Source organism: Nymphalis io, chromosome 18, assembly GCF_905147045.1.
Source record: "Nymphalis io chromosome 18, ilAglIoxx1.1, whole genome shotgun sequence".
Lineage (NCBI taxonomy): Eukaryota > Metazoa > Arthropoda > Insecta > Lepidoptera > Nymphalidae > Nymphalis > Nymphalis io.
The window spans coordinates 3,433,254-3,458,697 of NC_065905.1; the positions used below are offsets into that span (position 1 = coordinate 3,433,254).

At 32.3% G+C, this 25,444-nt stretch overlaps 2 protein-coding genes across 5 annotated transcripts in view; one reads left to right on the forward strand and one right to left on the reverse strand.

Annotated features, from left to right (window-relative positions):
• The window catches only part of LOC126775556 (RILP-like protein homolog), a 44,581-nt gene extending 23,286 nt beyond the window's left edge, over positions 1–21,295 (reverse strand). For all 4 annotated transcript variants that reach the window (XM_050497585.1, XM_050497583.1, XM_050497582.1 and 1 more), the window contains exons 1-3: positions 20,923–21,295; positions 12,146–12,263; positions 11,388–11,527 (exon numbers count right to left, since the gene is read on the reverse strand). In XM_050497585.1, the coding sequence (XP_050353542.1) occupies positions 11,388–11,527; positions 12,146–12,263; positions 20,923–21,222 (558 nt within the window). In that variant the 5' untranslated portion in view covers positions 21,223–21,295. The remainder of the gene's footprint in view (positions 1–11,387; positions 11,528–12,145; positions 12,264–20,922) is intronic.
• Positions 21,296–22,924: 1,629 nt separating this feature from the next.
• LOC126775533 (rabphilin-3A) overlaps positions 22,925–25,444 on the forward strand; it is a 38,624-nt gene continuing 36,104 nt past the window's right edge. Inside the window, exon 1 of the mRNA XM_050497546.1 lies at positions 22,925–23,112. Coding sequence (XP_050353503.1) covers positions 23,045–23,112 — 68 coding nt within the window. The 5' untranslated portion in view covers positions 22,925–23,044. The remainder of the gene's footprint in view (positions 23,113–25,444) is intronic.

Here is a 25,444-nt window from a genome sequence, read left to right on the forward strand (position 1 = left end):
TTCTTTCTGTTTCATGGAAAATACCCTTGAAAACAATTCATACGTCAAGTATAAAAGGATTTGAATTATTATTTACATATTTCTTTAACAATAACAAAGATAAACATTATATCAACGAATAAAGATTTGAAAACAAAAGATGAAAGATAAAAAAGCAACTATCACTTACGACGCGTTTATATATGTAACCCATTTAATAACAACAAATATAATATATTATGTAAAATAAATACGTAAAAAAATATGTTGCATTTATAGCCACTGTTAGTACACTTTAATATATATTTAACACTTTAATTATATTTAAACATAATAATATTAAATAATATTCACAACAATATTCTTACCGATTTTTTTTTTCGTTCGTTCGTTTCGTATATTTAATTTAAACACAGATATTATAACTTTGGCTACTAATAAATTTAAATTATGTTTAAAAAAAAAACAATAAAAAAATAAGGTTTGAATAAACGTTTTATTGTGTTATAATGCTATAACATAATAAAATACTTTAGAGATGATGAAAAATCCTTGAGTTCGTATTCGTTGATTTCAATACAGAAAATTAATTGTACGTAGTTGACAATGCATTTCATTCCGAACAAAATAGACCCTATAATATAATAACGAGTGCTTATCGAGCCTAAGAGTCTTCTTGAATAAAGAATATTTTTAATTAATATCAACATAGCTGATCTATTGTGTCATCAATATATTTTTGAGCTTAAGGATACCATCTAGACGCTTGTTAATGTAAAAATATTACTATATCAAGCATCGGTAATCAATAAGAATTTATTATAATTATCGACTACAATACATAAATAATAAGTTTCAAACTTTCTACTTAAAAGGAAAGGCTTTTGTCCAGTAGTGGGACATTAGAAGCCTGTATACAATATATTAGAAGATTTTATTTAATTACAGCTTTTCAACTAGATTTTAAACTACTTCCTTTGAATTTTAAGTAGTTTTTGTAAACGGATTAAATAAAACTTTGTTTTTTGGAGTTTATTTGTATAAGTAAACGTTTGTAATTAATTCAAAGACCAATACAAAGATCTTTATTCAATATAGAAGCGTTACTCTTGCTTATTGACTGTAAGACAAATCTATCACCGGTTCGGAAATAAAGAACTGGGAAGAAGCGGCGACAAAAATTCAGCAGGATATCACAAATATAACAATTTTACGGGTTTTATATAATAATAATATTATATTTTATTTGAAACAGCCTGGAGGCTATCGTTTTATACCCATGACGGTGTACAGTTATCTAAAAAGTAATTGGCTTGGAAATAACCTTTAGCAAAGAAACGATCCCTAACAATCGTTTTTAATTTTACAGTTGAATGTATTTTAAAGGTTTTCTGGGACCCTGCTATCAAAATAGAATCAGTTACTACAGGCAGGCGGACGGACAAACAGGCCACCTTTAGTCACCACCACCCATAGACATTGGCGATGTAAGAAATATTAATCGTTCATTAAATCGTCAATGCACCACCACCCTCGGGAACTGAGGTGTTATGTGTCTTGTGTCTCTAGTTACTGGCACACTCACCCATCAAACCGGAACGTATTTATGTTTAGCGGTAGAATATCCGATAAATGGGTGTTACCTACCCAGACGGGCTTGTACAAAACCATCTAGTAGTAACTTAAAACTTTTTCAATACGATTAAATATTACAAACCAGATAACCAAATAACATTAGACATACTTACTAAACTTTTAAAAACGACGAAATAACATGACATATTATATATAAGTATGTACATTATTTTTATTTATCTTATTTAAAAGAATTATGATTAAAAAAGGTCAACGACCTGATAGGACGCAATTCTATCCGTGAATTGATTGATTATTCTAAACTAACATTCTACCTACTTTTACCGGTTATCGTAATCGATGCTGTTTAGAACAAATAACTTTCATAACTTTTTAATTTCATGTTATTGATTACATAAGCCTTATGACGTAATATAATTACACAACGTAAAAAGGAACGTTCTCTGTTTTATATATCCTACAAGAGCTAAAATCGTAAAGGAATATTAATAAAGAAATATGACAAATCTTTGACTCATTGCTCACATAATATTCATATTATTATTTCATAAATAATAGGTACATATATCATACAATGATTGATGGTGATGATGATGCCTTTTCGAAATTCAAAAATGTCTTTAAATCATCTAAATCTTCGTATTAATTTTCACGAGTTGAATAGAAATTCAATTAATTTTTTTGTACTCATCTCTCTTCGAGTGATTAATGTTTCGCTCCCATCCTAATATAGTAAGTACTAAAAAAATATGTACCGATTATTACATTTTTATGCTTGTGTAAGCGCACTTGCGCCTGCGCAACTAAACTTCTTAATCCTATGATATGATACAATAGATTTAAACCAAAATAATAAAATACATTATTCAAGTAAGCTCTTCGAAGTATATTTGATCGTTATTTTACAAGGCTTATTTTAATGTAAAGTTACCAACTTTTCGGAATGTAGATTCCGATACGAGATACCGAGACGAACCGTCAAGAAACTCAATAATTACTCTTTGCCACCGTTTCAATTGTATCTCATACTCTACTTCTTCCACTTGTACTACTACTACTATCAATGTATACATTAATTTCCTTTCATTTCATTATTATATATATATATAATTTATTTATTGGTAAATATAAAATTGTTTTTTTTTTTTTTTAAATATATTTTGTAAAATAGTCTGACGTAAATTGATTGCATGTCTCTTCTATTATATTACATCTATCTCTAACATTAATCGTGACATTGAGTCTACGATTTCAAGTGAAAGGCGAACAATAATAAAAATGATTAATTTTATTTTCATATTTTGCCGCCAAATGTCTAACGACTCATATTTGTTTTTTCCTGCATAAGAATTTTATGAAATTCTTTATTAGTGAGGCATTAGAAATTATTAGTGAGGCAGTGGAGGTCCTGTACTGTTATGAATAAGGCCATTATTTTGATTAAGCCATTAAGTTATTACGATAATCAAAATAAAAGTCTTATATTTATTGCAAGTTTTGCAAAACTGTAACTTTGGAATCACCTGGTAGTTTAAAATGGCTAACAAATTCCACCATAGCACAGAAACGCAAAATTTAACAACAACGTGGTATACATTACGGTCTTACATAAAAACTCTTTTTATTGTATGATTATATAAAAAAATGTTGTCTTCTTTCGAATGTCAAATAAATAATGACGGATCGAGCGAAATCAGTATTCAACTAAACAGCCGCTAAGCAACGTTCATAAACCAAATCGTACCTTAAGATCTATTAATCTACATACACAACCATCTAAAGAAATTTATGTTCTTATCAATTAGACAATAATAAATCAATCATATGATATTCTACCTAAATTCTACTAATAACAATTTTATATATAGATATGTCGGAGACGGTTAAGGAAATACGACAGTTGACATTGACGTAAGTGTTAAATGGCTCGCTTCGATAGTCGAGCCATGTTCATGCAAGTTGATATTCAGAAGGATATGCCTTATTTATCGTTCGAAAATGCTTTTGTGCATATCCCACCCTAAAGGAATACGTCGATATTGGCCGAATGCCAGACTAACCATTAAAAACAAGCGATACTCTCGACGACGACTGGTCTTCCCGTCGCGTCTCATAATACGGATAACCGCTTCGACCTGACTGCGACATTAACACCTATATTCAATTATACGAAAACTAAACGATTTCGAAAGTGAATTATAATTACATTTACTTTATAACAATTCATTGCAAATGGCGAGTGAATTAAAATAAAAATAAAATATTTATATTTTCTGTTTCATATAATCAAAGACTACCGTTTTTCCGAGTACAACACTTAAACAGTTCAAGTAGTCATTAAAAAAAACTGCTAAGAATTTTGTTTATATAACTCCCGTCATTGACACATTTTTTATAAAGCTATCAAAATATTTATCTAAAATTGAACTACGTAATACATAACGAGTTCGAGTCTTAAAATGTCAAGGGTTATATGATTCAATTTGAGACTTAAAAATCAAAGGATCGATCTCAGGATCAAATCTCATTGGACTGTTTTGTAGTGTAATAAAAATGTTATTAGCTACTATTTTAATGTATTTTTTTTTATTTGTAATAATAAATAAAGGCCAATGATCGAGTAATATTCGATATGCTGGAGCCTTTTCGACCAAGCGATTTCAACGTGACAACGAGTACAGTGTGCCTAGTGTGTTTTTTTTACTTCATAGCGTTGGCTTTAACTGTAATTTGTATAGAATTTCAATCATTGACATTAGACGCCGCCATTTTACAATCCATACGAATCGCCGTTAACGTCAACGCTACCAAAGTAAAAAAAAAAACTCACATTAGGCAATGTAGTTATCGCGATACACTTAAAAAGGATTTCATAGTAAAATAATGAATACGTATAATGTTATTAAGGATATTATTAAATCTTGAAATAATTATATCGATCATAACTATTAGCGCTTAAAAACTCCATTTGCAACTCCGTCAACATCAATAACGTTTAATTATAGATACATTTTATATAAACTTTACATTCAACGACGTATAATTAAAAAAAAAGAATGAATGAAAAAAGCCGAGATGGCCTAGTGGGTAGAACGCGTGAATCTTAACTGACGATCGTGGGTTCAAACCCGGTTTTCATGTGCTTAATTTGTGATTATAATTCATCTCGTGCTTGACGGTGAAGGAAAACATCGTGAGGAAACCTGCATGTGTCTAATTTCATTGAAATTATGCCACATGTGTATTCTTCCAACCCGCATTGGAGCAGCGTGGTGGAATAAGCTCCAAACCTTCTCCTCAAAAGGGAGAGGAGGCCTTAGCCCAGCAGTGGGATAATAACAGGCTGTTACTGTACTGAATGAATTTACATTCATTCGTCGTCAAATTCGACAAGTCGTAAAATTAAAAAAAATAATACTTATAATAGTTCGTAATAAGCTCTATAAACTACTGACAGATTGATTTTTTAAATATCGTTATATTATATTAATATCGTTATTTGTCTGGCATTTCATTTGTGACAGTTTATTAAGAACTATGTCTTTCGAACTAGAAAATAATTCGAGTTACTTCGGATGCGTATCTCTATACTTTTGATACTCAATAATAATTGTTGACGGTTTTAAAACATTATATATATACATATATATTACATTTTATTTATGTCATAAATGTGAGTTTATGTTTGTATGTTAGTGAATCAAAAATATTTTTTTAATAAAGTATGACATGTAAGTCTATAAGGCTTAGACAGACAGAAAACAGAAACGTTAAAAATATTTTAATCTACTTGATAGTAGGGCTTTATAGTAGCAAGCCCGTCTGGGTAGTTACCACCCACTGATAACATATTCTACCGTCATACATCAATACTTAAAAAATATATATATAATATTTAATATGTATTTGTTTTATAAAAATAAGAAACAATATTACCGTTAATAGCTCGAATATGTAAGTGAGGATTGTTATTTTTTTAGCTTATATAGTTCGCTCACCCTAATCTCAAATATTATTAGGTCACGAAAATAATTTGGCAGACTTTTACGGCGGGGCGTCTGCCTGAAACCAAACCTCACTGGGAATGTTATTGCTCGTGGATTTATCCCCCCGCCGTACGGCTAGTAGACACATACATGTCCAATTTGTCTATATTATTAGATGGCTAAATATTTTATAAAACTACTGCCATCGGTTATATAAAAGACGAAGCGATAGTGGGCACTATCAATCGAGATTTCGAGCTGAACGGACGTATTTTTTTGTGTTAAACTCATATTAGAATCGTTAATTTTAATTGTGTTAAATTAAAAGTTTAGGTTATTGTTAATAAATCATTTTTTAAAAAACTAATTCCGCTTCTGATTTCCTAATAATATATTAACATTATGAATGGGAAAGTAACTCAGTTTGTCTGTTAAGATTTCACGGCTAAATCACTGAACCGATTTTGTTTTCTTTTTTTTATGTAAGTAGGATCGTTTAAATTAAGTTGTCAGCCTGTGAATGACTAAGCCCCTGCTTGACTAAGGCCTCCCCTTTCTTGAGGAGGTTTGGAGCTTATAAGCCACGCTGCTCCTATGCGGGTTAGTGATGCGGGAACCCTGGGTGGGAAACGAACCCGCAACCTTCGGCGTGAAAGACAAGTATCAACCAACCACGCCAACCGGACCGTCTTATAATTATTATCTTATAAGTCTTATAATTGTATTTTCAATGAAACATTCATATACAGCTAAATCTATAACAATTAGAGAACAGAAAACAAATAAGCTTTCATTTGACTTCACCTGCTAGTATGATGAGGTCAATATATTGCAACCGAGTTTAAAACCAGTTCCACTCAAACCATAGCTGAAATATTGCTCAATATTGCCACAAGAACTAGAACGTTCGTTCGTCAATTGTGCGGCACATATTATAGTGCACAAGTTTGTGCGTCAAACACAGGTGCACTCTCTTTTGCCTCCCGCTCATAATTCTATGAGACGGCATATCCGACACGACCGGAAAGAGCTCAGGCGCAAGAACAACGGCTTGACGTGCCTTCCGAGTGTTTACAGTTCCAACTTTTTTTTTTTTTTTTATAGAATAGGAAGGCGGACGAGCATATGGGCCACCTGATGGTAAGTGGTCACCAACGCTCTTAGACATTGGCATTGTAAGAAATGTCAACCATCGCTTACATATCCAATGCGCCACCAACCTTGGGAACTAAGATTTTATGTCCCTTGTGCCTGTAATTACACTGGCTCACTCACCCTTCAAACCGGAACACAACAATATCAAGTATTGCTGTTTTACGGTAGAATATCTGATGAGTGGGTGGTACCTACCCAGACGAGCTTGCACAAAGCCCTACCACCAGTAAACTTCCAGACTCCGGGACGCTGCTGAGAGTTTTCGACAGAAAAACCAACTAACTTTTTAATTGATCCGAACTGGGATTTGACCCAGGACCTTGAACTCTGCGGGCTTATATCAACTAGATCTATAGGCAGTCAAAGCCACTACCTAAATAGTAACCTAGGTAATCATTTTCCATTGTAAAGTATACCAAAAACATATAAACATAATTTGCAATATATCACTTCCGTTGCCCCTTGTTCTATGTCATAGTTTAAGCAAAAGACGTTGACGTTCAGACGTTCGTTGTTCGTTGCGTATGCTTGATTGCCATAAGAACGTTCTTGTGGCAATCAAGCATACGCAGTGTACATTTTATTCAAATTCGTAAATGGATTCCAACCGCTGAAAGCATTTCCAAGAAATCCTGACATCAGACACACTAACACCACTAAGTCTGACAAATCCTAATTATAATAAAAATAATGTAAATAAAAAATTATTATTTTTTTCATGTGCTATTATAGAAAACTACGCCCGAACACAATGGGATACGGGAAAGCTAATAAAAACAATGTTCAAATTCATTAAGCTAACTTATTTAAAATTAGAACAAATTACGATAAATCAAAGTTCTTTTTATTTTCTAAGTAATAAGAAAAGACGTATACAATTATTGTTTAATTAATTGTTATTTAGTTTGAATTAAACATTGTTGTTTTGGAATAATCACGATTGTCACAGATGCATGGTATGTTTTACAATAGATTTACTGGTCTCGCCTTCGCACATGTAGTATAAGGATCTACATATATTTTTATATCGTAATATATATAAATATATATATATATATATATGTCAGAGATAATAAATTTAAGCGGTTATACGACGTCACCTATTAGAATAGCAACACCACACAACGTGATGTATGTCATGTAGGTTGGTCGGTTGTCAGACGTCAAGTGTGAAAATTATAAGACGGGTGCCTATTTTATTATGTAGCTGACTGATGGAAATATAAAGTATAAAGGAGTATGTCAGTAGTGCGTGTGATCATTTTGTCGAGCGACCCCTTTTGGTCCCTTACTCTCAGGACAGCGCCAGCGCCAGACGTGCGCACTGACTGATTTAATAAAATCAATATATTGGATGACAATGGCGGCCATTAAAATGGCAATCCATTTGAATCCGCGACATATATATATTATATTATTTTTCGTTGTACTCGTCACAAGTCAATAAAGCATGATTTTTCCGACATCTTCAACAATCATCATCATATTCAACCAATGTGAACAAAACCTTAATCAATTAAACACCTAAACCTTGCTCATGAATCACTCGTTCCATTGGTGAAAACCGTGTGAAAATCCCGAATGGATTTTAGTTGTTGAATTTGTCGCGTTCAAACAGACAGACAAAGAGGAGCGGCGGGGTCTATGTTTTATAATATGTAATGATTATATATATAGATATTAAAAAATAAACAATCAAAAATAAATGGCTACAAATCAAGAGAAATTTACTGACAGTATATTAACATTTTATATTAGAAATGTTTACAGAGAACCCTTACAAGTAAAAAGGTTATTTGATCTTATGAGCTCTAGATTAACGACATAAAGGGGCCGTAAAGTTTTAGGTCACGCGTAATTTTGTCAGGTAATAAATAGGTATCGGTGATGTAATTCACAATGAGATCATCGTGACTTTAGTTTTATTAGAAATGCCAGTTCGTAACATTATATTTGATTTATGTGACGTTTGCCGTTTAGAGACCTTATCGTTAACCTAAAAATAGGCGAAAGGGCTCTGAGGTCAAAAACGCAATGTCATTAATTCTGGCGATACGATGGTATGGTAGTAGCTACATGTTTAAATGTAATTGCAAATTGCTTTTAATGAATACACTTTACCGATGTATGTTGATCTTATATAAATAATTTGGATTTTAACCGCATGCAAAAAATGTATGATCGCTGATATACTCGTACCCGAATATACTCGTAATAAATTATTTTACAACCGTTGATACAAGTATTTAATTTGACGTAGATTTTGTTAATTGTAATCTTTAGTAATTGAAAACCATTTGGGTTCTTTTTTTTCGAAATGACTGTTTGCTGTTGAACCAAATGGTCTCGACAACGTCACCTAGGATAGATGTGTTGGGAGCCCACTCACGGGCTTAGAATACGCGCATCCTAAGGGCACCTCTTGTGAGGCCGAACCTCGGCTTTGGTCACCGTAGACGAAGAATGAGCCGTCGGAGAATGAGTGTGCAATGTATTTTTCTCGAATACTTCAACTATTACACTGACATTGTTATATACTTGTATAGTATATATATAGTTGCGAGATCCTTCGGTAACATTTAAGGTGTATATATATTAAATGAAGTGCGGGTCAGCGAGCAGTTGGTACAAATTTATAACGGTTACATTACGCAACTAGAAATAAATTTGCACATAAATTATACTCTTTCTAAAAAGTAAAAGTAAGACCTCCGCTGATAAATGAACTGAGAGAGGAAAACATAAGACTATATTACAATAGAGAATTTAGTTTTTATTAAATATAAACGAGGCGAATACTTGTAAGTCTTTATCTACCTTTGTTTTTTTTTTTAATTACGTAAAAGAAACGAAAATAAACGACGTATACAATTATAAAAGCAAAGAAGTGACCAGTTTAAAATTTAAAAGTTCATTGAACTTAGCACCTTTAAGACAGGAAGTTATCACTTTAATATCAACACGAAGCACAGTTTCAATTTTAGATTCATAGATTAGGTTCTTAGATATAAATAAAAATTGCAATTCACGCTTTCCAATTTAGATTGGTAATGAAAGGAGACTTTTTTCACTCTATTTGCCTTATTACACCCCCATACCACGACCACACTCTTATTACTACACCATACGAAATTTGCACCGAAAAACACCTACATTATGGTGTAGGTTTGTATTACATGGAGTGTTTATGTATGTAGCTATTTAGAAGGAATACATACAAAAATATTTGGCAAACGGATTGTAATCGTGTAGTAATCAATGAGCAAAATATGACTTTGAATGAGGTTACACGGGTGCGTTATACTGCGTTGCGACAACTGAGCGTTGGCGCTTCGTCGTATTTCAATATGCATGGTATGCCACACGGTAGGCTACGACGCTGATTGACGACGCAGCGCACCCATAAGACCAAGGAGACGAAACGGGGAGGGTCATAGCGCCGGAGTGGGAACGCAGCGCAGCGCAGAGAATTCTACTAAACTATAACAATTACGATACATTCGCGATTCAATTCCGATCCAATTTTGACTACTCTATATTTATTCGGATCGGAACCGAACCGATATGATGTTAACATATACCGTTATATCAAAACCGAACATAATTGTCAAAGTATATACCAATAGTCGATAATTAAATTAAAGAATAAGAAATCGGATAAACGGCAACGATCACGCTTCGATTCGATTGCGATAATTTGACAATTTGTTAGTAATATTGGCATCCGGTATTGTTTATAATGTTGAAGACTTACATGACACACCCCTGCGCGCTGTAGTACCGGCGTCATTACGTCGTGAAACCGCATTTTTGTGTGGCATTGAATGCATTGAAATCAAACGTTGCAACGCCCGTATGTCCACACTCTTACATGTTCATGATTTTTATACCTCCAAACATTTGAGTTGCCTATGGTTGTATATATACTGGTGGTAGGGCTTTGTGCAAGCTCGTCTGGGTAGGTACCACCCACTCATCAGATATTCTACCGCAAAACAGTAATACTTGATATTGTTGTGTTCCGGTTTGAAGGGTGAGTGAGCCAGTGTAATTACAGGCACAAGGGACATAAAATCTTAGTTCCCAAGGTTGGTGGCGCATTGGCTATAAGCGATGGTTGACATTTCTTACAATGCCAATGTCTAAGGGCGTTTGGTGACCACTTACCATCAGGTGGCCCATATGCTCGTCCACCTTCCTATTCTATAAAAAAAAAAAATAGTATCGGACTATACTCATCGATACTATTGACTTGCTGATGTCTAGTCTCCCTAAAGCATGACCCTGTCAGCTGTGGCCGATATCAATAGCTGAATTACCAATGTAGTTCATATATGACTTACATGAGCTGGTCGACTGCTCTTGGATCAATTGTTAACTGACCTACAGCTCGTGCGTATATTTATTTAATTGCCCATATCTAATTACGTAACTTTAAAAATAAACATGATCTTGAATGTTGTAATCAGAGTTAGGTAATATCAGGAGCCAAAACTACGACTCGTCATTAGTCGCCGTTGCAATTTCCTTACAATACCAATATACCTATAATATTGTGTGCAATAAAGGATCAATAAATAAATAAAAAAATAATATCCTCGCCCCCCCCCCTCCCCTAAAATGAAGGTGAAACCTCGGGCGGAAAGTTAATTATAATAATATGTAACTCACGCTATCAATCAGTTGCTGTTTCTCCTGCAGCTGTAGTTCCTGATGACGGAGAGTGGCTCTCTGCTTCTCAGCGGTACTGCTCAATCGTGAAAGCACCTCTTGGTCGTGTTCCCGAGCCGGTGACGGTGGAGCGCTAGTGCCTAATAAAAAAAAAACAATATTTACATATCGATCTATGAGACTAAACAAATCGCTACAGTAGAAAAAATTAAAATTGATTTTTATTTTATATTTGTTGAACGTTTAATTTATCTTGTTTCCAACGTTGGTGGCGCGTTGGCTATGTAAGGAACGGTTAAATATTTTTTTATATTGCCAATATATATTGGTAGTAGTGACCACTTATCCTAGAAAACCCTATAACCAAGTAGATGGCCGACTATCGACAATAGACATGCTATTAGGCCATGTTACACTAGGCGATATTTAGTGCACGATATTTAAACTGTCTCCATGAGTGTCGCCGAGTACATACAGTAACTCTGAAACGATGGTGCCACAGCCTAAGTGTTATTAGACAACTATTAATCTAAGTTAGACAGCCTGCATACCGCCCAGTGTAGTAGGGTTCTAATGTACAAATGGAAAAAGGTTATATGTGGGTAATGACTAACGCAATCTTAATAAATAGTTGATAAAGTTATATATACATTTAAATGTACCTATGTATGTGATTCTGATTATTCATAAATTGTCCGTGTAAAAAAAAATATAGAAATATAATAATCAATCATAAAGCGCTGTTTTAAATGACTCACCGTCCGCGGGTGAGTTTATAGTACGCCTCAAGCGCTTGTTTTCATCCTGCAAGCGTGCGACAGCCGTAACCAGCTCGGCTGACTCCGTACGCCATTGTTCTTCAATCGCTTCTATTTCCTAAGAAAATAAAAATTGCAATATATTTATTTAAATTTTCAACCAAAAGGAATTATCTTCTAACAACGATAACGACTTCATGATAGGTATATATTCGGCAAAGGTCAATGACATGTATTCTTTTACATAACTAATATATATTTTTTAAGGTTTATTGTTTTATGCAGTAATAATCATTATTATTTTAATTTTAAGTAGCTGAGGATATCATAATTTAAATATAAAACCGGGCAAGCACCACTGAATTTTCATGTGCTTAATTTGTGATTATAATTCATCTCGTGCTTTACGGTGAAGGAAAACATCGTGAGGAAACCTGCATGTGTCTAATTTCACTGAAATTCTGCCACATGTGAATTCTACCAACCCGCATTGGGGCAGCGTGGTGGAATAAGCTCCAAACCTTCTCCTCAAAAAGAGGAGAGGAGGCCTTTAGCCCAGCAGTGGGACATTCACAGGCTGTTACGGTTACGGTAAATATAAAATAAAATGTATAACGAAATATTAAAAAAATAATCTTTTAAATACTAGTTTCTACTCGGCAAGAGTTAGGAACACTTAAAGTCCTTATTTACCTGACAACGTGTATGCAAAATTGAGTTACAAGTAAACAATTTCTCATTCGCAACTAAACTTAAGCGACCGAATTTCTGCGAGTCTTTATTGTCACCGAAATTTTGCACACAGCCGGCGTGCAAAATTTCAGAAAAAAGGTTGGTTGGGACTATTTTAGAGATCAGTTTTAAAATTTGTTCAAAAAAAGTTTTTCACATATACGCATACATGAATTTAAATAAAAGCTTGTAAAAATACTCAAAGAATATAATTTTTTTTTTTTTTTGTATAACCTGTAAAAATCTATTATCGAGTCCGGATATCGAGTAATATATTGATTTAAATAAAACAATGAAATAATGAATTCACATAACTAAATGTCGACAGTTAAATATAAATCGACTTTAAAGTTAATTTATTAGTTATTGTATATTTGAACATTTTTTATAATATAAGTAAGCGGACGAGCATATAGGCCACCTGATAGTAAGTCGCCCATAGACATTGGCATTGTAAGATATTTTAACCATTGCTTACATCGCCAATGCGCCACCAACTTTGGGAACTAAGATGTTATGTCCCTTGTGCCTGTAATTACACTGGCTCACTCACCCTTCAAACCGGAACAATACCAAGTACTGCTGTTTTACGGTAGAATATCTGATGAGTGGGTGGTACCTATCCAGACGAGCTTGCACAAAGCCCTACCACCAAATGATAATGTTTTTAATAAGAGAATTAAGTATGTCATTTGGTGAGTATTAAAAATAAAATATTATATACTACCACCACCAGTATACAAAGCCCTACCAGTAGTACCTTCCACGTAATAAAAACATTTTTAAACATTTTTTTTCAACTCATGTTATATTACATGTTACTTTAGTAAAATCGACTTATTTCGTAACCTATTTTATTTTTATTGCCTCAATATAAATATAATATATATTTTGAAAAAATTATATTTAAAAATTAAAAAAAAAAAACTTAATTTTCTTATCATCGATACTCAATGCGTGCGCAAACATTAAATTATATGGAAGTCCGGAAGTGGATGACACTAAAATTGCAAGATTCCGTTACATTCATTACATACGGGTCATAAAAGCGTGTTACTAACAAAGTTTATATATTTTTAATATATATATATATTCTCTTGTCATCGGTACTCAATACGTGAGCATAATTTCAAATGTATCTGAAGTCCGAAAATGGGTGAAATTAATGTTGGCAAATTTCGTTACATTACTTGTACATATATGATCATGAAAACGTATTAATTAAAAAGGCTATATACATATGTATAGTTAGGAATGCCTTGTGCCTTAATAGGTGAAAACAAATATCGCTTTTCTCTATATTAGTTACAATGTCCTCCAGACCGATTTTGGCCACGGCGACCAATCTCAAAAGAGATTAGCCAACTGCGCAGGAGATATTATAATGCAGAAGTGTGTGTGCAAACACAGGTGCAGAGTGCACCTGTATTTCTATTCCCTGACTCTCTTAATCCGATGGGACGGCAATCCGATACGACCGGAAAAAGTTCAGGCGCAGGACCAATGGCTTTACGTGCTTTCCGAGGCACGGGAGTGTATATACTTCCAACTTCTAGACTCCGGGCTGCTACTGAGAATTTTCTGACAGAAAAACCCAATAACTTTTTATTATAACGTTACTATGTAACATAATTATATTGTTATAGCAATAACTAGATTTATCTCAATATTAAATCACGATGTCACCGTTACTTATATATATATATATATATATATATATATATATATACATAGATTTTTGGTTTTACATAATGAAATGAAAATACATAATATATTTGTCCATTTCAAAAACTGCTAACAAGCTTATTATAATTAATATGATAGATTCGTCTACAATTACGCCACCGTACGTATAACTATTTATATAAAATAATTGCTGAATGTCAGACATATCAATGCACAGCCCAAACTACTGGCGTTAGCATGAAAATTTGCATACGGCTTCCACACTGCAGTTACGTTAGCACTAAGGAATGATGTTTGAAATTTTAATTTCTATAGTAATGATAAATTGGATGAAAGTTCGTATAAAAATCCTTCATTTTAATAAAGAACAATGGAAATTAATCAAACACACTTTATTAAATGAAATATTTTATAAGCATATAAATGTTCTATTGAGAGTTTTTAAAAAATACCAACGCATAAAACACAGTTCTCTTTCTATGCATCCATAAGAATGCAGCTTGCATTTCAACAACGCTTTGAAACTATTTAATAATAATTAAAAACAGTAAGAATTTTTGTGAGGTACAAAAAAATGTGATAAAAAATAAATAAAATTTAATTTTGTATAGTAAAATAGGTATTTAATTATATCAGAACGTCAGTATACCGTAGCATGCGAAAGCAATCCCGTGGCGCTCCTCGTTAAGACGGAAAGGGTACCGCTGGTTTTTTAGTAAATATTCCGATGTTCGGGGCGCACTCGGCGCCTTGGACACCGGCGAGTCCCACATACCCCCCACTGTTCCCCTTTGGGAAACGCGTAATGCGTTTTTTCAGCGTTAAAACAAAAATGTTATTTAATTATTTATAGAGGAATCACCTAATACATAATATCTCCGTATTAGTTTCTACAATCCTACCGTACAGCCTGTGAATGTCCCACTGCTGGGCTAAAGGCCTCCTCTCCTCTTTTTTGAGGAGAAGGTTTGGAGCTTATTCCACCACGCTGCTCCAATGCGGGTTGGTAGAATTCACATGTGGCAGAATTTCAGTGAAATTAGACACATGCAGGTTTCCTCACGATGTTTTCCTTCACCGTAAAGCACGAGATGAATTATAATCACAAATTAAGCACATGAAAATTCAGTGGTGCTTGCCCGGGTTTGAACCCACGATCATCGGTTAAGATTCACGCGTTCTTACCACAGGGCCATCTACAATCCTATTTACCGATAAAACTATACACATAAAATCAAACTAATATTCTTCATATTATCAAACCATATTAATTGATGTTCAAGTGTATTTTGTGTCAATTTACTTGTAATAAAATAAATTTTGTATATTATATCATATTTTGCTTTTCATGAAATTCAGCGTGACACTGAAACAAGTACAACGGGTCCAAACTCATTGAACAGTAAAGAGTTTCTATATGGTATTACCAGCAATATCATCTCAATAGCAACATATTATTATTAGGTCCTTACATATGAAATTAGCGCTTTGTCGTACTTACCACTTTGATCTGAAATATCTCCTCTTTGGTTAAGAATTCTAAACTCAAATTTCTAAATTCATTTAGCTTCAGAACCAACTCCGTGGACGGCCGAAGCCAAAGTGGAAAATGAAGAATTAAAGGCTATTGTGGAAGCGGATCCATCACAAAGCACTTCAGAGATAGCTGCAGGCTTCGGGGTAAGTGATAAAGCTGTATTAATCCAGTTGAAGCAAATCGGGAAAGTAAAAAAACTGGAACGATGGGTACCTCATGCATTGAGTGAATCGAACTTGCAAACACGCGTCGACTGCTGTGTTATTTTGCTCAACCGACACAATAATGAAGGGATTTTAAATCGAATCATTACTTGTGGTGAAAAGTAGATACTGTACGACAATCGGAAGCGCTCGTCGCAATGACTGAACCCTGGAGACCCAGCCAAATCCTGCCCTAAACGAAAATTGATGCAGAAAAAGTAACTTGTGAGTGTTTGGTGGACTAGCGCCGGTGTCGTTCACTACAGCTTTCTAAAATCTGGCCAAACGATTACGGCAGATAACTATTGTCAGCAACTGCAAACCATAAAGGAAGAACTAGCTGCTAAACAATTGAGATTGGTCAATCGCTCTAGGCCACTGCTGCTTCACGACAACGCAAGAGCACACACTGCACAACATATAACCACTAAGTTAGATGAGCTACAATTGGAATGTCTGCGACATTCACCGTACTCCCCGTACCTTGTTCCAACAAGGAAAAAAATTCAACTCCGATGAGGCAGTCCAAACCGCCTTCAAAGAGTTTATTGATCCTCGCCCCCATAGTTTTTTTAGTAAAGTGATCAATGAACTACCTATGAGATGGCAAAAGTGCATAGATAACAACGGTACATACTTTGATTAATTAAATATATTTTACAAAAAAAAATTGACTTTATATTCCTCCCGTACAAAACGCCAATTTCATATGTAAGGACCTAGGAGGAATATATTGTCAGATGAAATTTTTTAAATTGATAATCGGTATTGAATATGGAATCTTATAAACATTCTCTTTACCATATCCGTGTACTATGTAATTGTTTTGTATGTACTATGAACTTGTGTATGTACCTTATTTTCGTTAATTTTCCTTCTGCTATTGCCATACTTAATATATATTTGTGCTATAGTTTTGTTTCAAATATTTAATGCACATGTCGTTTTATAAATTGCAAGTACTACTTTTTTTAGTTATGGTTTTAAATAAATATTAGTTCTGTCAGAACAATATTTCCTAGTTCTAGATAAAGAGATGGTAAATAGTAATAGTAAAGCTATAAATTTTTATGCACCAATACAGTTCAACAAACAGTAACTGTGATACAAGAAACACTGATAAGGATATTACATATTACATAATAAGATTTAATTCTAAATCAAATGTTTATGATAACAAACAATATCAATCAGTAGTACTTTACTTGACAGACTATCTAATTATAAAACGAAACTTTAAAAACAAGCATTTTATAATCTTTGTACTAAATTAAACAAAATTTATCATACTGTACACCAGCACCGGAAGATTGTACAAAATTGCAACTCAATTATAGTACTAAAGTATTTGCTGTTAAAACTTGAGGGGTCTATTGTATGGCATAGTGGAGCTAGTGAGTGAGATCAATGCAGTAGCTAGTTTTTTTATTTGATTTAAGGATTAAATAGATTTAGTTACAATATAAATGTTATTTTTATTTTATAATTACGAATATTGATTTAACGCAAATCACAAAATGAAATTATTCCTATGTCAGTGAGAAAATGTATTGAAAACAGTTAACATTTAATAACAACACAAATCCTGCATCTATTGAACATTACGAGTATGTTGGTCAAGGTACAAAGCATATCAAATTATCGTATTGTACTTAAACTGAAACATATCATAATATACAACCAATTTAGAGCCCAGTCTAATGTTTATGATTATGTTAATTTTTTTTATAAAATAGAAAGGTCGATGTGCTTATGGCCCATCTGATAAGTGGTCACCAATGCCCATAGACATTGGCATTGTAAGAAATGTTAACCATTGCTTACATCACCAATGCACCAACAACCTTGGGAACTAAGACGTTATGTCCCTTGTGTCTGTAATTACACTTTCTCACTCACCCTTCAAACCAGAACACAACAATACCAAGTACTGCTGTTTTGCGGTAGAATATCTGATGAGTGAGTGGTACCTACCCAGACGAGCTTGCACAAAGCTCTACCACCAGGAAAATTTATAAATTTACATTTTTTTTTTCTATATAAATCACAAAGCCGAGATGGCCTAGTGGTTAGAACGCGTGAATCTTAACCGATGATCGTGGGTTCAAACCCGGGTAAGCACCACTGAATTTTCATGTGCTTAATTTGTGATTAAAATTCATCTCGTGCTTGACGGTGAAGGAAAACATCGTGAGGAAACCTGCATGTGTCTAATTTCATTGAAATTATGTCACATGTGTATTCTACCAACCCATTAGAGCAGCGTGGTGGAATAAGCTCTAAAACCTTCTCCTCAAAAAGGGAGAGGAGGCCTTAGCCCAGCAGAGGGACATTAACAGGCTGTTACTGTAATCACAAAGGCAAAACTGTTCAGTACCTTTTTCACCACTGTTTGTCAAAAAATTTCCATTTCTGCTTGTTAGGTACTGATGAGCTTCCATCCCGGAAATCATAAATTTGCATATTTCGAACTTTTTTTAAGTTCGAAATATGCAAATTTATGATTTCCTCAAATTTTCAATTATGATTATGGTTTAATTTCGCCCAATGGATGAATACTATTACTCATTGTCTGTAAAAATAATTATGTGTGGAGACATATTTGTATATCGCAATCACCCTATCTCCAGCTCTACATCTCAAATTAGCTATGTAGATGATGAAAGAATTCTACTTTGGAGCTTGAAAGTAGGGCAAGCTCTCATATTTCTGATATATGAAGTTTAAATTTAGAATTTCCTTATTATTAAAAATACTGTTATGCAAAGGAATATGTAAGCAAATGTATTTTCCTGTAGTAAGGAGATATGCCAAGATGACCTAGTGGTAAGAATGCATGAATCTTAACCGATGATTGTGGGTTCAAACCCTGGCAAGCACCCCTGAACTTTCATGTGATTAATTTGTGTTTATAATTAATCTCGTGCTAATGGTGAAGGAAAACATCGTGAGGAAACCAGCATGTGTCTAATTTCATCGAAATTCTGCTATATGTGTATTCCACCAACCCACATTGGAGCAGCACGGTGGAATAAGCTCCAAACCTTCTCCTCAAAAAGGAAGAGGAGGCCTTAGCCCAGCACTGGGACATTTACAGGCTGTTATTGAAGAAGATATGATGGATATAATTATGTTCTAAAATTAAAAGCAATGTTAGCATTTAACTTTGAATAATATAAAAGTGAATTAGCAAAATAAAAATAGGACTACATTTTATAGAAAGCTATGTAACAAACTATAATAAAATATATATTATATTGAGATAGCAAAATGACAAATTTAACCATGTTACGAACTTTAAAAATTATCTGTTAATATGTGTGTATCAAACTTTACAACTGAGTTTAATACAGTTCAACTCAACCCATTGATGGATGGGTGGATTTCATGCACACTTTTGATGTTGATGTAAATACAATCTTTTTTATTTCATATTTTGGCAATATTTTAAACGTCTAATAAACAATATAATAAGTTTGTCATCAATTTTCTACTTTTTCTTGTACATCATTAAGGGCAGAAATAATTTCAGATACATTTTGCTTAACAATTAATGCAATAGAAGGACCAAATGGATCTTAAACGAAGACATTCAAATCTGCGCAAACACTGACTTTTCATGTACATTATTTGTGTTTACCTCAAGTCACTTAAAAACATGAAGAATTTTTTATATTTTACATAACACATAATTAAGAACCACACTCTCCATTGAACTACCACAGAATACACTTCTGAATATTCTCCTTTGAAGGAGCAGAGACCTTTGACCTGCAGTGTTATTTATAATGTATGGGTCAATATCTAGATCTATATAAATTGTTAATGAATTTCATAAGTACTTCATTAAATTTTAAAAAAATGTTTTGTAATTTAAATGTTTCAAATTTATGACCTCATTGACATTGATTTGATTGATTGAACTATTTAAATAAATTATTGTTTTTAAATTACAATTGTTGTAAAAAAAAACCGTTTGAACCAGCTCTTTCTATCAACAATGAAGAGTATTGCATGCTAAATAAGTACAATAGATCCAATTATTCAATTGAGAACATTTTGAAGTTTGTCCGATACATAATTATTTACATGTCAAGTCTATGATATTTGATGTAATAGGAATATAATACATACCTAAAATTTAGTTGAATTTAATTACTTTGAATTTAAGAACTAACCTTAGCAGAAAGCTTGTGGTCTGTTTAATTTTAAGATTTAAATCAGTTGTTTTTATTTACAATGGAATGTTCAAGATATATATTAAACTGCATTAACAAAAATGCTGTAGGTATATTACCTGAGTAACCCTTTATTCCATTAAATAACAATATTTTTGTTATTACATATATTATAGTACAATCATAGTAGTATAGTATTAAATTTTGGCTTTTAATATTGTAGTTTTAGCCGTAAACAGAGTAAAAACATTAAAAAAAAGACAAGTAATTAGCGTATTGGCGTAAGTGATATTGTAATGTGATGTCAATGTCGTGCAATACCCATCAAACAAAACCACTGTTGTAAGTCAATGCGTTCGTAGTGTCGAAATTATAGCAAACGTTTCGTGTTTTTGCACGCACTCATTTAATCACCAAATAACAAAGACCTCTACCACTTACCTTTTCGAATCGTTGCCTGTACTCAGCCTTCTCGATCTTATCATTTTCTAATTGTGATATTTTTGCTGTTAATTCGTGCAAAGCTTGATTTTCCTTCTCATTGCGTACAGCCAAATTTTCTAATAGTTCAAGTGCATTTATCACCTTCGGCAGCAGAGCTGTTACGGCTTCAGGGCCGTATTTCTCGATAATTATTTCACATTCCTTTCCAATATCCGACGCCAAATCATACACATCAACAACGGTCACCTCGTCGTCGAAGTCTGGCATTTTCGCGGAGAAGCGCCTGCGGTACGGCATCAAAAATCACCTTGTTTTCACTCCACCTCACCAAATAAACTAACTTTACAGAAAGGTCTCCACCTTTCGCAAGTGCGCCATTATTACTGATTTCAAGAATGTCAATTGTCAATTGACACTTCTCCCAAATAATCGAGTCGCTCGATTAAAAATTGAGTAAAACAGCGAGTATCAAAATCGATACTAGTAAATGTTTTTTTTTAAAAATAATAAATGTATAATATTATAAAAAACACAACTATTTAGAAACCTAAAAGCTACAAATAAATAAGAATGTAGGAGATATCTTTCACAATTCAAGACAGACAATCAAGAGTCCTTATCTTTTATATATTCGTAAAAGATTAATATCCGTTCTTAGGTCAAAATAACACTATATTATTTATAAATAGACTTCATTTGTTTTTTAAAATATATATTATTTATTGCTTAATGATTCAGAACTGATATAGAATAAAATCGATTGATTCTAATTTTTCCGTTTAGTTACAAGGTTTTTGTATTTATCGGTATTTTGGGCTTCCCTACTCAGGATAACTGATATGTTCGGATACACACAGCTATATAATTTTACCAATCATTAGCTATTGCTTAAGTGTTATAATTACTGTCATATTACTTTGGTTTTATTTCTAGAAAGTTATTATAATATTTATCAATTATTAATAGAACTTTCGAGCATTGTTTAATTGAATACTGTATTTTGCTAAATTGTATATATATATATATATATTATTTTGTCGGATAATCATTTTAGCCTTCAATGTAGCATGTATTAAATAATTACATACTTTAAATATAAAATACAGTCCAATCAACACATAAATAGTAATAACAAATATTAAATATTATTGGTAAAGTTATAATATAAATCGCCAAAGAAACCTTTTTTTATAATTCACTCTAACATCAATTTTGAATTTTAAGTATCGGTGATATTTCGTAATAGATCTAAGCAATAGTGGAAAATCTATTCCATTTATTAAAAAAATCGTTATTTCTCCTTTTCTCTACAATAACACGCCTTGATATTACCACCAATTGTATGTAAATAGGTGTATGGACCATTTTAGTTTCGCACTACAGCGGGGTAGTGTAAAAATAAGAGGTCAATTTAACCCCTATTCGGTTCCCTATAGTAATACTTCCCTAAATCCTCACCTATCGCGTTAACAAACTCTACCGCTTAAGCGTTTGGTTTTTGCAAAAAAATAACGAAACCCATGTTAATTAATAATCAATATACCTTCTATTATTATATTGTAAGAAAAAAATATGGCTTTATGCGCTTATAATGTTACCTATTCTGTTGTAAAGTTACATAATATAATAAAAAGGAATAAAACACGTTACACTATTTTTTAACAGGACGTTGTAATGAAGACCACTGCTGCCAATCTATTCCATAATATGTAGTAAAATATTTATAAAATACATCACTAATGGATGTATATATAATTATTTTATTATGTTTATTTTCAATTTAAGGATATAATGTTTTCTCAAATTAAAATAATAATATAAGCGTTATAAATCGAAATGTAGACTATTATTAATTAATTATGAAAACTTTACTACCAACGTAGGTACTTGAAAATACTAAATATTAACTGTTCTAGCTGATAAGGGATGACAGAAGGCACTTAATGTATTTCTGTTTTCATGAACGTTGTTAAAATATCGATTATTAGTCGTCGCCACGCGCGAAGCAACAGTTGGATGAAATCAACAGACAGGAGCGTGCGGCCCTACCTACTCCTTTCGCCCGCGAAAATCAAACTATTTTATTTTATTTCTTATTTTTTTTTAATTCAAGTGCGCTATGAACTATCAAAGTAAAGCCAATAAATATGTGTGTCCTAATGACCGTCAACTTTCTTTGCGAGCCAAGTAAGTATTTTCAGTATTTTATAAAGTTTGAAAAAAAATAGTTTTGTTTTTGTTTTCCAGCCCATTAACATCTGTTTGAATGGTACTTCTTTAATTGAAGTTTATCGTATTTTAAATTTTTACTTTAAGTAAAGACAGTATAGTAAGACTATAATTTATATTCGTACATCATATTTTTTTTAAATATTTTATTATTATAGCCAGCTAACTACCTCATCTGTATTTTTATAGTGTTATGATATAATATTCAGTATTGGAAAAACGTAGTTTATTAAAAGAACAGTCGGTAAACTTTTTTTAAGTTTGTAATGGGAACAATATTATTTATATTTCTTATTTAGATATAAAAAGGTAGTAAGTATTGTAATTTTTATTAAAGCCAATTGAAACAATATTGTAATTACTCGTTTACTCTATTTAAGATAATTTGATTTATATCCGGTGTTTTTTGTAGGATGAATAAAATCCAACTTTTATATTGACTAAGAATCCGAATTTATTTTTGAAGTATAATCTAAATAAGGATTTTACTTAAATATTCCTTGTATCCATAAATTTATGTAACAAAATATTTAAGCAATAAGCACTGATTTGTCAATGTGGAAAATGGCTTCTAACTGCCAAGTCATTAAAACTACATAAAATATATTTTTCAAAAATTTTATTCGATGTAATTGATTTGTTATTAAGTCATTATTATTTTTTGTTACTGTACAAACTTTTGCTATAGATATAAACTAGTTTACGTTCTAAATACCTATTATTTGTTTTTATAATTCAATAAAAGCTTGCTTTTTATTATAAAATTAATTATTGTAAAGTAGATTTAAATGTAAAGCTGCTAGCTGCAGTTTGGGACGTCGATTCTAGCGGAAGAATCGACAATAAGCTAAATAGTTACTTTTTAATACTAATATAATAATGGTAATTATTAAGGCGAAGTGTAGACGGATAGTCAGATGCTTACCAACTTCCGGCTTGAAGCTATGCCGGAACGGAAAGAAGTATAATAACCGTTACTATTTAAATTTTATACCCAAACTTTTTTAATCAAAGTTATTTAACTTTCAAATTAAAAAAGGATCTAATTACACTTAATAATTTGGAAGGCAATTATATTATTGGAAAGCATAATACGTATTATGCTTATATTACAATAATTAAATTACAAATAAATATAACTATAATGACATTTTTTTACCATTACTCTTAATGTCACAACAGCTAATTTTTAATTCTATTTACGAAATTGATTTTTCGAATGGTAATATAATAATGATATTTTTACCTTTTAAGTTTCAACTTATTTCTCCATAAATTTACACGTTAACACGAATTTGTTCAATAAAATTATGATAATTATATTCAACAAGACATTTATTTATTTAACAATCACAGCTGTTATGTAATTATAATAGCGAACAATAGCTTTATTGTCTATGAAAATTAGTCTATATTTAGTTACAGGATGGCTGTAACATTTATAATATAGACTGTAACCCCGACCCTGTCTATGGGATACATATATATTCTCTTATTTAGTAATATAGCTGACTTTGCCTGTTTAAATTATTGCAGCTTTCAAACACACCTTACCTGACAATATTATAAGTATATAGTGTATTATATAATATTATAGCAACGTATTTTTAAACTGTAATTTAACAATAGCTAAGGAAAAAATAGTGGTAAAATTTCTTATGAAGGGTCATGGCTTGAGGATAATTCAAAAAGGGATCGAAGAGTTTATTTTCTAAAAATAAAGCGAGGTTGCATTAGTATGTGACGACCTTGTGACATCGTTCACTATCTCTGAGCTCATGTCCGCTTCCTGTTTGCTTTGTTTTAATTGCGGCAGAAATCTAATGTTTACGAAATTGCATTTGTAGATAGTTCAATAAAAGCTGATTGATCTTCATATATTTGGACATAGAATGCTGTGTTTGTTCCTAGGTATCCTTTCAATTCTCACGATAAATAATAAGCAATATGTTAATATAGTAGTAAGCTATGTAACTACTAATTATTCGCGATTAAATACAAACGATCTCCTGTAGCTATCAACATCTACTAAATATTGTATATACCTATTATTCTTACTATGTAGTTAGTACCTATTACTAAAACTGACATTGGCTGAATAATTGCGGACTGAAGCCCCAGTACCAAAGCGACAAAAAAATGTTAAGAAAATAGTATTTCCTATACAGAAAATAAATAACTACAAACAATTATAAGCTTTGAATTTTCAAATCCAGTTCTGTTAGTTTGTTACAATTTATAAAAAAGTTTTTGTCATCTACTTTCTTTTTTAAAAATCGATTCTAATCGA